This window comes from Pseudophryne corroboree, chromosome 2, assembly GCF_028390025.1.
Source record: "Pseudophryne corroboree isolate aPseCor3 chromosome 2, aPseCor3.hap2, whole genome shotgun sequence".
Taxonomy (NCBI): domain Eukaryota; kingdom Metazoa; phylum Chordata; class Amphibia; order Anura; family Myobatrachidae; genus Pseudophryne; species Pseudophryne corroboree.
The window spans coordinates 905,829,712-905,846,545 of NC_086445.1; the positions used below are offsets into that span (position 1 = coordinate 905,829,712).

The 16,834-nt window shown below is 46.4% G+C and overlaps 1 protein-coding gene across 2 annotated transcripts in view; it reads left to right on the plus strand.

The window, feature by feature from the left end:
• Positions 1 to 16,834, plus strand: part of NAGPA (N-acetylglucosamine-1-phosphodiester alpha-N-acetylglucosaminidase) — a 75,780-nt gene that overhangs the window by 55,958 nt on the left and 2,988 nt on the right. For both annotated transcript variants that reach the window (XM_063956071.1, XM_063956070.1), the window contains exons 8-10: positions 10,058 to 10,186; positions 11,198 to 11,329; positions 13,595 to 13,676. In XM_063956071.1, the coding sequence (XP_063812141.1) occupies positions 10,058 to 10,186; positions 11,198 to 11,329; positions 13,595 to 13,676 (343 nt within the window). The remainder of the gene's footprint in view (positions 1 to 10,057; positions 10,187 to 11,197; positions 11,330 to 13,594; positions 13,677 to 16,834) is intronic.

A 16,834-nucleotide genomic window follows, 5' to 3' on the forward strand; every position in this document is an offset into this window, starting at 1 on the left:
CCATACAGGACACAGAGCAGTCCAGTGACTGCCATACAGGACACAGGGCAGCCCAGTGACCGCCATACAGGACACAGGACAGGCAAGTGACCGCCATACAGGACACAGGACAGGCAAGTGACCGCCATACAGGACACAGGGCAGGCAAGTGACCGCCATACAGGACACAGAGCAGCCCAGTGACTGCCATACAGGACACAGAGCAGCCCAGTGACTGCCATACAGGACATAGGGCAGGCCAGTAACTGCCATACAGGACACAGGGCAGGCCAGTGACTGCCATACAGGACACAGGGCAGGCCAGTGACTGCCATACAGGACAGGCCAGTGACTGCCATACAGGGCAGGCCAGTGACTGCCATACAGGACACAGGGCAGGCCAGTGACTGCCATACAGGACACAGGGCAGGCCAGTGACTGCCATACAGGACACAGGGCAGGCCAGTGACTGCCATACAGGACACAGGGCAGGCCAGTGACTGCCATACAGGACACAGGGCAGGCCAGTGACTGCCATACAGGACACAGGGCAGGCCAGTGACTGCCATACAGGACACAGGGTAGGCCAGTGACTGCCATACAGGACACAGGGCAGGCCTGTGACTGCCATACAGGACACAGGGCAGACCAGTGACTGCCATACAGGACACAGGGCAGACCAGTGACTGCCATACAGGACACAGGGCAGGCCAGTGACTGCCATACAGGACACAGAGCAGCCCAGTGACTGCCATACAGGACACAGAGCAGCCCAGTGACTGCCATACAGGACACAGAGCAGTCCAGTGACTGCCATATAGGACACAGAGCAGCCCAGTGACTGCCATACGTGACACAGAGCAGCCCAGTGACTGCCATACGGGACACAGAGCAGTCCAGTGACTGCCATACGGGACACAGGGCAGGCCAGTGACTGCCATATGGGACACAGGGCAGGCCAGTGACTGCCATACGGGACACAGGGCAGGCCAGTGACTGCCATACAGGACACAGCGTAGCCCAGTGATTGCCATATAGGACACAGAGCAGCCCAGTGACTGCCATACAGGACACAAGGCAGGCCAGTGACTGCCATACAGGACACAGGGCAGGCCAGTGACTTCCATACAGGACACAGGGCAGGCCAGTGACCGCCATACAGGGAACAGCCACCCAGTGACCTTCATAAAAGGGTGAGGATGGTGATCATAGAAAACTCTAGCGATCCCTGTTTGGATGGCAGGGAGATTCTCTCAGCTCTATGGGAATGCTGATCAGATGCTGCACATGAGGGGAGGGCTGTTATGTGCATAGGCCCTCTTATATTAGGGGCAGCAGCTGCATGATAACATTCCAGCAATCTGCCTGTGGCTCTCTTCCCTTTATAAACCTTTGGCTCTGTGCAGGCTCGGACTGGGCAACAGGGCAAATACAATTTTTTTTTAACATATGGCACTGGTAATTACTTTTACATCGGTGCTCCGGTGCAGAGTGGTCCTTTTAAAGATGGCGCTGCAGCACGGGGATTAACCCCTTAAATGCCATAGTGGGCATATTAACCACATGGGGAAAGCGGGGAGCAGGCCAAAGCCCCCTGTGCAGAACTTAAAGTGTACTTCGCTTTCAGTTTTGGAAAAACTGATGTTAGTGTTACAGCCTAGTTAAAAAAATCTGCTATAAAATGACAGTTCTCTCGATCTCACGTGTTACCTGTTTATCTAAACAGCAGCTGTAGTGAAGCTAATCTGTTGTGATCACTCAGGGCCAGATGTGCTGCCAGGCTGTTTGTTTTTTCCAGAGCACAGTGAGGATGCTCCTTCCTCCATGCAGGCTTTTCACACTCTCTTTAATACTTTACAAGATGGCTAATTTCATGGTTATATATGTAATTAGTTGAATATGGCAGAAATTTGCCGACGATACAACGCTCATTGGACTCATCAGAGATGGCGAGGAGTCGGCTTATAGGAGGGAGGTTATGCGGCTGGCCACCTGGTGCAAGGCAAACAATCTACAGCTAAACACACCAAAAACGGTTGAAATGTTTGTCGACTTCAGGAAACACCCCCCCCACACTCCCCCCACTCACAATTGCAGACTATGTAGTCACTGTGGTGGAAACCTTCCGATTCCTGGGTTCCACAATCTCCAATGATCTTAAGTGGAAGTCTAACATCGAGGGTATTCTGGGGAAAGCCCAGCAGAGACTGTACTTCCTACGCCAACTTAGGAAGTTCAAACTGCCCCAAGAACTTCTAATCCTCTTCTACTCTGCAGTCATTCAGTCCATCCTCTGCTCCTCGATAATAGTGTGGTTTGGCTCTGCCTCAATCCACAACAAAAATAGGTTACAGCGGGTTATAAGGTCTGCTAAAAAAATCATAGGGACAAATCTTCCGGCAGTCGACGATATCCATCAGGCAAGGGTTATGAAGAGGGCGGGAAGGACTATTGACGACCATTCTCATCCTGCTCATGATATGTTCTGACTGCTACCATCTGGCAGACGGTATTGCTCGCGACTAGCGGGAACTGCTAGACACAGGAACAGCTTCTTTTCTCAAGCAATCAAACTGTTCAACTCGTCACTCACGTAGCATTACTCTCATACTCGGATCCCTACTTGTGTATTCTAGTCATACGTCACATGTTCTACTTCCTCTGTTTTTTTTTTGTTGTATATCATATGCAGTATTGGAGCTGTAGCTATCGGAAACCAATTGCTTGTGTATTGTTTATTTTAGATTGATATACTTGGTAATAAACTGATTCTGAAATTGCATAGGTGTGACACAGTAAATGTAACAAAAACTACCTGCCACTGCAGCCTCCCCCACTGGCCTTGCAATGCTCTGGTCCTGCAGCCGCCTGGACCTGAATGCACCTGACTGTTAAGTGACTCTCAGACTGCTTAATACACTACCTATTTATCATTAAAGATTTGTGGCTTAATTTTCGTGGGATAGTTGCAAATATTTAGTATCACCCTTATGTATGACTGAAGGACTGCCCTCCATTTCCAACAGCAACCACAGCCCTCCATAGGGGGGATGCATTGCTGTCAGATTTACCAAGCTCCGTAGTTTGGCTTATAATGGCTTTAGCTGCTGTAACCTATGAGTTACAGATCTCAGAATTCCCCAGCAGTGGCCGCCACACATGTGTGGTCATGAGACATCGCATACACAGGAGTCCAGTTAGTCACTCGCAGCATATAGCAGGGACAGGCTCCTTTTGGGGCACCTGTCCCTGCGGGTACTCTTTGGTACATGCAGGAGGTATAATCGCACACTGCATTGCAGGTTTGGCTCCAAAAATTGCGTACCTGGGATGTTTTCACACTGCGTATGCAGTTTTTACTTTAAAGTATTAGCAGAAAATAATATTGAAATTGGTCAACAGTGGCTGAAGCTGTCTGGGAGATGAAAGTCGGCTCTATTTTCTAATATATGTTCCTATCTTTTATTTATAAACACTGATATATTATGCAGCGCTATACGTGAGCTCACAATAAATTACATACAATTACATCAAATTGAAGGTAAACATGGCCCTGCCCTAATGAGCTTACACTTAAGAATTGTAAGGAATGGTTCACATTCAATTTACCAGCGGATGGGATGCCGGCTGTCAAAATCCTGACAGCGGCAATCTGCCCGCCAGAATACCGGCAGCTGGGCGATCGCTAAGAGTCCCTTTGCTGGCATGCTGCAGGTGGGTGTCGTGGACACTCACGAGCCCTGACGCACCGGGATGCCGGCTGTCGGTATTTCGTCGTCCGTATCCTGAACGCTGGGATCCCGACAGCCGGCGTTTTAACTGCAACCTGTAGTGAACACTGGGGCAGATGTATTAACCTGGAGAAGGCATAGGGAAGTGATAAACCAGTGATAAATGCAAGGTGATACACGCACCAGCCAATCAGCTCCAATATGTAAATTAACAGTTAGGAGGTGATTGGTTAGTGCGTTTATATCCTTGCATTTATCACTGGTTTTTCTCTGACGTCCTAGTGGATGCTGGGGACTCCGTAAGGACCATGGGAATAGACGGCTCCGCAGGAGACTGGGCACATCTAAAGAAAGATTTAGGACTATCTGGTGTGCACTGGCTCCTCCCCCTATGACCCTCCTCCAAGCCCCAGTTAGATTTCTGTGCCCGGCCGAGCTGGATGCACACTAGGGGCTCTCCTGAGCTCCTAGAAAGAAAGTATAGTTTAGGTTTTTTATTTTACAGTGAGACCTGCTGGCAACAGGCTCACTGCAGCGAGGGACTACGGGGAGAAGAAGCGAACCTACCTAAGTGGTGGTAGCTTGGGCTTCTTAGGCTACTGGACACCATTAGCTCCAGAGGGATCGCACACAGGACCCGACCTCGTCGTCCGTTCCCGGAGCCGCGGCGCCGTCCCCCTTACAGAGCCAGAAGCAAGAAGGTCCGGAAAATCTGCGGCTGAAGACTTCTGTCTTCTCCAAGGTAGCGCACAGCACTGCAGCTGTGCGCCATTGCTCCTCATGCACATCACACACTTCGGTCACTGATGGGTGCAGGGCGCTGGGGGGGGGGGCGCCCTGAGCAGCAATATTAACACCTTGGCTGGCAAAACTGACACCATATATAGCCCCAGAGGCTATATAGGTGTAAATTACCCCTGCCAGAATAACACAAAAAGCGGGAGAAAGCCAGCCGAAAAAGGGGCGGAGCCATCTCCCTCAGCACACTGGCGCCATTTTCCCTCACAGCTCCGCTGGAAGGATCGCTCCCTGGCTCTCCCCTGCAGTCCTGCACTACAGAAAGGGTAAAAAAGAGAGGGGGGGCACTAAATTTAGGCGTAGTATATATATAATACAAGCAGCTATAGGGGAAAACACTCTGTATAGTGATATCCCTCTGTTATATAGCGCTCTGGTGTGTGCTGGCATACTCTCCCTCTGTCTCCCCAAAGGGCTTTGTGGGGTCCTGTCCTCTGTCAGAGCATTCCCTGTGTGTGTGCTGTGTGTCGGTACCGCTGTGTCGACATGTATGATGAGGAAAATGATGTGGAGGCAGAGCAAATGCCTGTAAATGTGTTGTCACCCCCTGAGGGGTCGACACCTGTGTGGATGGACTTATGGAAGGAATTACGTGACAGGGTCAGCTCCTTACATAAAAGGTTTGACGACATAGGACAGCCGGCTACTCAGCTTGTGACTGTTCCAGCGTCTCAAATGTCATCAGGGGCTTTAAAACGCCCGCTACCTCAGATGGCAGACACAGATGTCGACACGGATACCGACTCCAGTGTCGACGACGATGAGACTAGTGTACCCTCCAATAGGTCCACCCGTTACATGATTGAGGCAATGAAAAATGTATTACACATTTCTGATAGTACCCCAGGTACCACAAAAAAGGGTATTATGTTCGGTGAGAAAAAACTACCAGTAGTTTTTCCTGCATCTGAGGAATTAAATGAGGTGTGTGAGGAAGCCTGGACTTCCCCCGATAAGAAATTGATAATTTCTAAATGGTTATTGGCAGCGTACCCTTTCCCGCCAGAGGATAGGTCACGTTGGGAAACATCCCCTAGGGTAGATAAAGCGCTTACACGTTTATCAAAACAAGTGGCACTACCGTCTCAGGATACGGCCGCCCTAAAGGATCCTGCTGATAGAAAGCAGGAGGCTACCCTAAAAGCTATATATACACACACGGGCATTATATTGCGACCAGCGATTGCATCAGCATGGATGTGCAGTGCTGCTGCTGCGTGGTCAGATTCCCTGTCGGATAATATTGATACCCTGGATAGGGACAATATTTTGCTGACAGTAGAGCATATAAAAGACGCTGTCTTATACATGCGCGATGCACAGAGGGATATTTGCCGGCTGGCATCAAAAATAAGCGCAATGTCCATTGCCGCCAGAAGGGGGTTATGGACTCGGCAGTGGTCAGGTGATGCCGATTCAAAAAGGCACATGGAAGTTTTGCCTTATAAGGGGGTGGAACTGTTTGGGGATGGTCTTTCAGACCTCGTTTCCAAAGCTACGGCTGGGAAATCGACATTTTTGCCACAGGCTACCCCACAGCAAAAGAAAGCACCGTATTATCAAGTACAGTCCTTTCGGCCCCATAAATATAAGAGGGCTCGAGGCGCATCCTTTCTGCCGAGAGGCAAAGGTAGAGGGAAAAAGCTGCAGCATACAGCCAGTTCCCAAGAGCAAAAGTCCTCCCCCGCGTCCGGTAAGTCCACAGCATGACGCTGGGGCTTCACAGGCGGACCCGGGTACGGTGGGGGCCCGTCTCAGAAATTTCAGCACACAGTGGGCTCTCTCACAGGTGGATCCCTGGATCCTTCAAGTAGTATCTCAGGGGTACAGGCTGGAATTCGAGCTCCCCCCCCCCCCCCCCCCCCCCGCCGTTTTCTAAAATCTGCCTTACCAGCAACTCCCTCTGCCAGGGAGGCAGTGTTGGTGGCTATCCAAAAACTGTATTCACAGCAAGTGATTGTCAAGGTACCCCTCCTTCAGCAAGGGAAGGGTTACTATTCCACAATGTTTGGGGTACCGAAACCGGACGGTTCGGTGAGACCCATCTTAAATTTAAAATCCTTGAACACGTATATCAGAAAGTTCAAGTTCAAGATGGAATCGCTCAGGGCGGTTATTGCGAGCCTGGACGAGGGGGATTACATGGTCTCTCTGGACATCAAGGATGCCTACCTGCATGTCCCCATTTACCCTCCTCACCAGGAGTACCTCAGATTTGTGGTACAGGACTGTCACTATCAGTTCCAGACGCTGCCGTTTGGGTTATCCACGGCACCGAGGGTCTTTACCAAGGTAATGGCCGAAATGATGATACTCCTTCGCAAGAAGGAAGTTTTAATTATCCCGTACTTGGACGATCTCCTGATAAAGGCGAGGTCCAAGGAACAGTTGGTAGTGGGGGTAGCACTTTCTCGGGAAGTGCTACAACAGCACGGCTGGATTCTCAATATTCCAAAGTCACAGCTGGTCCCGACGACACGTCTTCTGTTCCTGGGAATGATTCTGGACACAGACCAGAAAAAAGTGTTTCTTCCAGTGGAAAAAGCCGAGGAGTTGTCATCTCTAGTCAGAGACCTCCTAAAACCGGGACAGGTGTCGGTACATCAATGCACACGAGTCCTGGGAAAAATGGTAGCTTCGTACGAAGCAATTCCATTCGGAAGGTTCCACGCAAGGACTTTCCAGTAGGACCTGTTGGACAAATGGTCCGGGTCCCATCTCCAGATGCAACAGCGGATAACCCTGTCGGCAAGGACCAGGGTGTCGCTGCTGTGGTGGCTGCAGAGGGCTCATCTACTAGAGGGCCGCAGATTCGGAATACAGGACTGGGTCCTGGTGACCACAGATGCCAGCCTTCGGGGCTGGGGTGCAGTCACACAGGGAAGAAATTTCCAAGGACTGTGGTCAAATCAGGAGATTTCGCTTCACATAAATATTCTGGAGCTAAGGGCCATTTACAATGCCCTAAGCCAAGCAAGGCCCCTGCTTCAGAACCAACCGGTACTGATCCAATCAGACAACATCACGGCGGTCGCCCATGTAAACAGACAGGGCGGCACAAGAAGCAGGAGGGCAATGGCAGAAGCCACAAGGATTCTCCGATGGGCGGAAAATCATGTGTTAGCACTGACAGCAGTGTTCATTCCGGGAGTGGACAACTGGGAAGCAGACTTCCTCAGCAGGCACGACCTCCACCCGGGAGAATGGGGACTTCATCCAGAAGTCTTCCAAATGCTGGTAAACCGTTGGGAAGACCACAGGTGGACATGATGGCGTCCCGCCTCAACAAAAAGCTAAAAAGATATTGCGCCAGGTCAAGGGACCCTCAGGCGATCGCTGTGGACGCTCTAGTAACACCGTGGGTGTACCAGTCGGTTTATGTGTTTCCTCCTCTGCCTCTCATTCCCAAGGTACTGAGAATAATACGAAGGCGAGGAGTGAAAACTATACTCGTGGTTCCGGACTGGCCAAGAAGAGCTTGGTACCCGGAACTTCAAGAGATGCTTTCAGAGGACCCTTGGCCTCTGCCGCTCAGACAGGACCTGCTGCAGCAGGGGCCCTGTCTGTTCCAAGACTTACCGCGGCTACGTTTGACGGCATGGCGGTTGAACACCGGATCCTGAAGGAAAAGGGCATTCCGGAGGAAGTCATCCCTACCCTGATCAAAGCCAGGAAGGATGTCACCGCAAAACATTATCACCGCATTTGGCGGAAATATGTTGCTTGGTGTGAGGCCAGGAAGGCCCCAACGGAGGAATTTCAACTTGGTCGATTCCTGCATTTCCTGCAAGCAGGGGTGACGTTGGGCCTCAAATTGGGGTCCATTAAGGTCCAGATTTCGGCCCTGTCGATTTTCTTCCAGAAAGAACTGGCTTCACTGCCTGAAGTTCAGACTTTTGTCAAAGGAGTTCTGCATATTCAGCCTCCATTTGTGCCCCCAGTGGCACCTTGGGATCTCAATGTGGTTTTGGAGTTCCTGAAATCACATTGGTTTGAACCACTTAAGACTGTGGATTTGAAATATCTCACGTGGAAAGTGGTCATGCTGTTGGCCCTGGCTTCGGCCAGGCGTGTGTCAGAATTGGCGGCTTTGTCCTATAAAAGCCCTTATCTGATTTTCCATATGGATAGGGCAGAGTTGAGGACTCGTCCTCAGTTTCTCCCGAAGGTGGTATCAGCGTTTCACTTGAACCAGCCTATTGTGGTGCCTGCGGCTACTAGGAACTTGGAGGATTCCAAGTTACTGGACGTAGTCAGGGCCCTGAAAATTTATGTTTCCAGGACGGCTGGAGTCAGGAAAACTGACTCGCTGTTTATCCTGTATGCACCCAACAAACTGGGTGCTCCTGCTTCTAAGCAGACTATCGTGCGCTGGATTTGTAGCACTATTCAGCTGGCGCATTCTGCGGTGGGACTACCGCAGCCTAAATCTGTAAAAGCCCATTCCACAAGGAAGGGTGGACTCATCTTGGGCGGCTGCCCGAGGGGTCTCGGCTGCCCGAGGGGTCTCGGCTTTACAACTTTGCCGAGCTGCTACTTGGTCAGGGGCAAACACGTTTGCAAAATTCTACAAATTTGATATCCTGGCTGAGGAGGACCTGGAGTTCTCTCATTCGGTGTTGCAGAGTCATCCGCACTCTCCCGCCCGTTTGGGAGCTTTGGTATAATCCCCATGGTCCTTACGGAGTCCCCAGCATCCACTAGGACGTCAGAGAAAATAAGAATTTACTCACCGGTAATTCTATTTCTCGTAGTCCGTAGTGGATGCTGGGCGCCCATCCCAAGTGCGGATTGTCTGCAATACTTGTAAATAGTTATTGTTACACAAATCGGGTTGTTATTGCGAGCCATCTGTTCAGAGGCTCCTTTTGTTATCATACTGTTAACCGGGGTTCCTTCCTATCACGAGTTATACGGTGTGATTGGTGTGGCTGGTATGAGTCTTACCCGGGATTCAAAATCCTTCCTTATTGTGTCAGCTCTTCCGGGCACAGTGTCCTAACTGAGGCTTGGAGGAGGGTCATAGGGGGAGGAGCCAGTGCACACCAGATAGTCCTAAATCTTTCTTTAGATGTGCCCAGTCTCCTGCGGAGCCGTCTATTCCCATGGTCCTTACGGAGTCCCCAGCATCCACTACGGACTACGAGAAATAGAATTACCGGTGAGTAAATTCTTATTATCACTTCCTTATGCCATCTCCAGGGTAATACATCTGCCCCAATGTCTGCATAAGGTTGTGAAATAACGATTGCAGATAAATGACCATTTAGTTTCAGCTAAGGTTTTATCATTAAGCTAGTATGTCAGTTTTCTCTAATATAAACTGTTCCTTACTAGAAAGTTCCAGGCCTCGGTTATTTATCACTGGAACAAATATTGATATTTTTTTAAACCCATCATTGCTTTCTGTTGAATGGCGTGGTTTGAATTCAAATATCAATTTTATTATGTGTTGTGTAACTGTAATATTGTATATGAGTAGTTAATTGTGAGTGCTTTTGTCGCTCCTTAGTCTCTAGTAATGTGTTTTGCTCCATTCTTCTCTCCAGCATGTCATAAAGGCTACTATGGGGATGGATGTACCAGTCAGTGTCACTGTCAGAACAATGGGACATGTCACCATGTCAGTGGGAGATGTGAGTGCCTGGCTGGATTCACAGGGCCATACTGTGAAGAAGGTAGTGTTATATATTCTATTGTACTGGACTTCACCCTAAAAGATTGTTGTTGTTTTTTTAATAAGAAAAAACTAAATGCTAAAATTAATCTAAGTACTATCTCTGTTGAGTTAAATATGTAATCCCTTCACCGCTGAGGCATTACTCACCCCTGTGCTGAGCCTGTTTTAGGTCTTTGGGCTGATATCATTCATACATCAATAATTTGTTTATGTAGTACCCACACAAATTATACCTTATTACATGGCATTTTCAGAAAATAACATTGGTTTGTTTATAACAGTAGAGGTGATAAATAAAATCGACCGAAAATGACAAAAAGTGTTGTGTTTTTTTCATTCAAATTGTACAAATGTGTTTTTAGATTATTTAAAGCTGCAGTAATCTGGCTTCTATACGCGTTTTCATAATAAAATCAGCACTTCAAAATAATGACGTTGAATGAAATGCCTACAATGTGAGGAATAGCATAATATGGGTAGCACAAGAATGCATACTAAAACTAGACTGGATCCGGTCAGGATGCTGTACAGTATAGTGTTATATTACATCATTATTATGAATGAGTTCAGGATATGTTAAATCTTTGTGAGGACAATTTTGTTTAAACTGCAGTTGGAGCTCTATAAAAGCAGTATTGGCAATTCATTGCTCAGAATAACTCCCCCTGGATAGCAGATCTGGTAATCTCTGTTCTGTATCATTTAATTAGGGAGATGCATCGAAGCTTGGAGAGAAAGATAAAGTACCAACCAATCAGCTTCTGTCATTTTACAGGCTGTGTTTGACAGAAGCTGATTGGTTGGTATTTTCTCTCTCTCCAAGGTTTGATACATCTCCCCTAATATGATGAAGTAACCAGATGCACTTGTCAAACAAATAATTTGCAATCATTAATAATTGGTAACGGTTGCTTAAAGCCAATGAGTTATGTAGTGGATATTAAAATGTGCCCTATGCCTTACATTATACATGTTCTCTACACAGAACTGTTATCTGTTTCTATTGTAGTTTGTCCATTTGGCCATTATGGTTTGCAATGCCAAGAGGTTTGCCATTGTGGAAAGCAGTGTTACTGCCATCATGTGACAGGAAGCTGCAATGTTACCCATGAACCTCGCCTGGCTGAACTTCTGTCAGAAGGTATAATAATACTCCTTATTAAGATTGCAATAACTAATTTCACTTTGCAGACTGATTTTACACAGATTATTAGTTATCTTTGCATCTTGTATATTTCTCTGACGTCCTAGTGGATGCTGGGAACTCCGTAAGGACCATGGGGAATAGCGGGCTCCGAAGGAGGCTGGGCACTCTAGAAAGATATATGACTACCTGGTGTGCACTGGCTCCTCCCACCATGACCCTCCTCCAAGCCCCAGTTAGATTTCGTGCCCGGCCGAGGTTGGATGCACACTAGGGGCTCTCCTGAGCCCTTAGAAAGAAAGTATAGTTTAGGTTTTTTATTTTCAGTGAGACCTGCTGGCAACAGGCTCACTGCAGCGAGGGACTAAGGGGAGAAGAAGCGAACTCGCCTGCTTGCAGCCGGATTGGGCTTCTTAGGCTACTGGACACCATTAGCTCCAGAGGGATCGACCGCAGGCCCAGTCCTTGGTGTTCGGTCCCGGAGCCGCGCCGCCGTCCCCCTTACAGAGCCAGAAGCAAGAAGAGGTCCGGAAAAACGGCGGCAGAAGACATCAGTCTTCACCAAGGTAGCGCACAGCACTGCAGCTGTGCGCCATTGCTCCTCATGCACACTTCACACTCCGGTCACTGAGGGTGCAGGGCGCTTGGGGGGGGCGCCCTGAGCAGCAATAAAAAACACCTTGGCTGGCAAAAATACCACAATATATAGCCCCAGAGGCTATATATGTGGTAAATACCCCTGCCAGAATCCAGGAAAAAGCGGGAGAATAGGCCGCGGAAAAGGGGCGGAGCTATCTCCCTCAGACACACCGGCGCCATTTCTCCTTCACAGATCCGCTGGAAGGAAGCTCCCTGGCTCTCCCCTGCAGTCTACACTTCAGAACAGGGTAAAAACAGAGAGGGGGGGCACTAAATTTAGGCGCAATATATATATATATAATATAAAAAGCAGCTATAGGGGACATAACTCAGTTAGTCCCTGCATTATATAGCGCTCTGGTGTGTGCTGGCATACTCTCACTCTGTCCCCCCAAAGGGCTTTTGTGGGTCCTGTCCTCATTCGGAGCATTCCTTGTGTGTGTGCGGTGTGTCGGTATGGCTGTGTCGACATGTTTGATGAGGATAATGATGTGGAGGCGGAGCAGATGCCTTTAGAAGGGATGTCCCTATCAAGTTACATCCCCTCTGTACAGTCCACATAAACTCACATTTTGTCTTCCAACATTGCTGGGTGATCATATCATATAAGAACCTAGCAACCTGGGGAACCATTATGTGACAGGTCGCATCTATCCTTGTGTATCAATGCCTATTTCCCTATAGATTGTAAGCTTGCGAGCAGGGCCTTCCTACCTCTGTCTGTCTGTCTGTCTGTCTGTCTTTGCCCAGTTTTGTTCTATAATTGTTGTTCTAATTGTAAAGCGCAACGGAATATGCTGCGCTATATAAGAAACTGCTAATAAATAAATAATAATAAATGTCACCCCCTGCGGGGCAGACACATGAGTGGATGGGCTTATGGAAAGTAATGAGTGCACGTATAGACTCCTTATATAAGAAAATTGACGACATGCCAAATGTGGGACAGCCGACTTCTCAGCTCGTTGAGCCATCTGTTGAGAGGCTCAGTTGTTTTCATACTGTCAAACTGGATATAGTATCACGAGTTGTACGGTGTGATTGGTGTAGCTGGTATGAGTCTTACCCGGGATTCAAAATCCTTCCTTATTATGTCAGCTCGTCCGGGCACAGTGTCCTAACTGAGGCTTGGAGGAGGGTCATAGTGGGAGGAGCCAGTGCACACCAGGTAGTCATAAATCTTTCTAGAGTGCCCAGCCTCCTTCGGAGCCCGCTATTCCCCATTAAATAAGAGTTTATACATTTCAATATATCTTGTTGACTTCTGCCCATCCCATGTTCATATAGCATGAGTAGCTGGCTTTGGTAATGTCCATAATATTCTGTATAGCAATTATCTCCTGCTGTTAGTACAAACCCTTTCAGATGTGTTGTTTCATCTACTTCTATTCAAGATGTAAGTCACGGTATCTAACAAGTTCCATATTGGCTAATTTATCTCCATCTTTGCTTGTGTGGTTACATATAATCCAGGAATGAGTAATTATTTAAATACTTTTTTTTTTTTAAAATAATAAATATACTAAAGTTGGTATCACTTTATATTGCAATTACAACATTTACATTAAAAACATTCAAATCCCACATTTAAGGCAAGCATTTTATTGTATATTCTCATTTCAGTTGGCCAATGTATGGAATCGGTAATATACTCATCCTGGTGGAAAGCTGTTCCGTCTGATGCCAAAATAATTTATCTCCATGAGTAAGTATTGCTTTGATATTGATCATTTACAATATATTTGGTTTGTTTTCTGTTATAACTTTTTTCCCTGAAAAGTGTAAAGTACCACTAAGATGCATATTCTATTACTGTCGGATCCTCTCCGACAGAGAGGATCCGACAGTTCCTTATTCAATGTGTGGGCGTTTTTGCCTACTTTTGTCTCATTTTCGACATGCCAATACGACTTTTTTAAAGTTGAATTGGCATGGGTGAAATCGGAACAAAAAAAATGTCAAACGCCTGCAAATCGCCAAAACAAGTGGATCGGCGGCGAATTCGCCGATCCACATGGGTTTCGACGTAGCGGGATTTCCAGCAAGTCGAAAAAACTCTGTTTTGCTTAGTACATCTGGCCCAGTATATTTCTTCAATACAGAGCATCAACTGACCAAAATCCTTCCCAGTACAAAGGTCAATCCAGGAAGAACAGCGTAAGAGATCCCAAATTCAGCAAGTTTTTCAAAGTTTATCAAATGTGTCTGATCACTTTAGATTAAGTGAGGTAACGTAAAATGAGAAATTGGTGTTAACCAAGAAGTTTAAGTAGAAAGGACTACGGGACCAATTTGTTTCCAATTTGAAGGCTCTTGGTCTCTGAGCATAAACTATAAACGTAGAACTCGGGTCAACACCGCTTTGTCTACCCAACTATAACATATATGGGAATCTAGAAGTAGATAGTAACTGGACCTTTTACCCTATCCCAGAATACTTTGATCTCATGGTATTTCAAGACCATATGGAATAGATACCTATAAGTACCAATAAGTATGGTATTTACTGTATAACTTAGAGACAGAATGATTTCTAAAATGTTGGTAAGAAGAGGTAAAATATACCCAGTGCAGTTAGTGTCATCAAATGTAATAAATCTTTACAAGAGGTTACGGTAGAGCAGAGGTTCTCAAACTCAGTCCTCTGGGGCACACACAGTGCATGTTTTGCAGGTAACCCAGCAGGTGCACAGGTGTATTAATTACTCACTGACACATTTTAAAAGGTCCACAGGTGGAGCTAATTATTTCACTTGCGATTCTGTGAGGAGACCTGGAAAACATGCACTGTGTGTGCCCCCGAGGACCGAGTTTGAGAACCTCTGCGGTAGAGTAAATCTGTTCTAGGGCACCTCATTGACTTCCCAAGTTATCAAGATAATTATCTCAGTGCCTTACTGATTAAAGGGGGGGGGATTCCATTAATTGTGGTAATTTCCTGAACACTAATTGATCCCCGGGGGTCATTTAATTAACCCTGAAGGGGGATTTTTTTTTCAAGCCTGAGGAGGAAATCCACATTAAATAGCCTGTTTTTGCGTGCAGCAAAGCTGTTAACACATAGGTCCGGAAAGGTATCCCAGATTCTATGTGTTAATGCCAGAAAATAGTTAATTTAACTTGCGAGAAAAGGGTTCTAATTGAATAGCTCCAGCCCAAAGCTACCACCCTTATTCACACCTGTTAAATTAACAAGTCAGATGTGCTGTTTCAGAGTTCATGTGATTGCTACCATTTAGATTTAAGAGAACCTGCAGGTGACTTGAACCTTTGTGTTAGGAACCTACTAGATGAGGTCACCTGGTTGCAGTTGGTAGGTCCATATTTTTAGCCAAAATTATGCTAAGCGCCTCAAATTTACTCTGTTATATTGCAGACTTTATTACAATTATTTTGATTAGCAGTGTTTAATATTTAGGGTGTGCACCTGCATGTTCTCTTTTTTTTTGTGTGGAACTACAAGTTTCAGCATGGTAGCACCTCTCATTAAGGTTAGAATTAGGCTGTACAGTCCAAGACCCCCCAAAATATACCATTTAGAATTAATTGCTTCAATTATTTTTCATGTATAAAATGGCATGCGGTTTATACAGCTTTATCTGTGTTTGTTCCTGGTTACACCCATACCATGATAATCACGTCTATACCATGCAGCCAATCACGTTTGGCAAAGAGGAACATTTCAATTTACACAGACATGTTTGAAACAGGTTACAAGATGCAAATAACACCTACTCTGTCACTACTGTCAGATATTACATGATCTATATTAATATAGATTTTTCTAAATGATATAAATGCTGAAAAGGTCATAAAGTTACAGGGTAGACTAATGCTGGGTTCTATATATCTGCAGATCAATGGATCTGCAGATATATCTATCGGCGGATCGCGAAGTGTGTTGTGCATACATGCGCCCGCCCAGCTGAGCCATCAATTCACTGCTGTCTTCTGCAGGAAGTGTACAGGCGGTCTACACACAGAACGATGTGAACACACACATCTGTAGCTATACTGGTCATCATGTGTGTTTCAGGGCTGACGCGATATGTCTGTGAACGACAGCGTTCACAGACATATCGTTGGTACATGCTGGCCGATGGATAAGCGAAATTTCAGCCGTCCAATAGAACGGCTGATATATCGGCCAGTGTGTACGCACCTTTACACACAGAAAGATGCACCAATATATCTGCAGATATATTGGCCACGTGCTGTGCTGTACAGCAGATGCAATATATCTGTGAAAGACGTTGATCAGACATATTGCTTGTACACACCTGCAGATCAGCAAAAAGGGTTGTCAAGCCCTTAATTGGATAATCCCAAATAGAAAACAAATATAGAAGAATACCAGTGCCGGCCTCATCTAATTATATAAAAAACTGTATGGTTTTGTTAACGATTTACATCTGATTTATTAATAGATTAAAAAAAACAATTAGAACATTCTCTAATTCATGAAAAAGCCACATTTATATATACACCTGTATGCATATCATTTCATGTAGTCTTTCACTCCTATTAGCTACCACATAGGACTAGGATTCATTCCAACTCTATCCAAGGTATTCAATATTGGCAGCAACGTTACAGGACCGAAGAACCAGTCTCCAAAATACGGCAGGAGCTCTCTGAATGGCAAAAAAAAGCACAACCAAGCCATTAATAAATCAGATGTAAATTGTTAACAAAACCGTCCAGTTCTTTATATAATTATATGCAGCCAGCGCTGGTATTCTTCTATATATTTTTAAGCTATAGTGGCGCATCTTTCTATGTGTATGAACAACCACCATCGGCAGATATATCTGCAGATTGGTTGAACTGCCGATACATCTGCCAGTGTGTACCCAGAGTGGG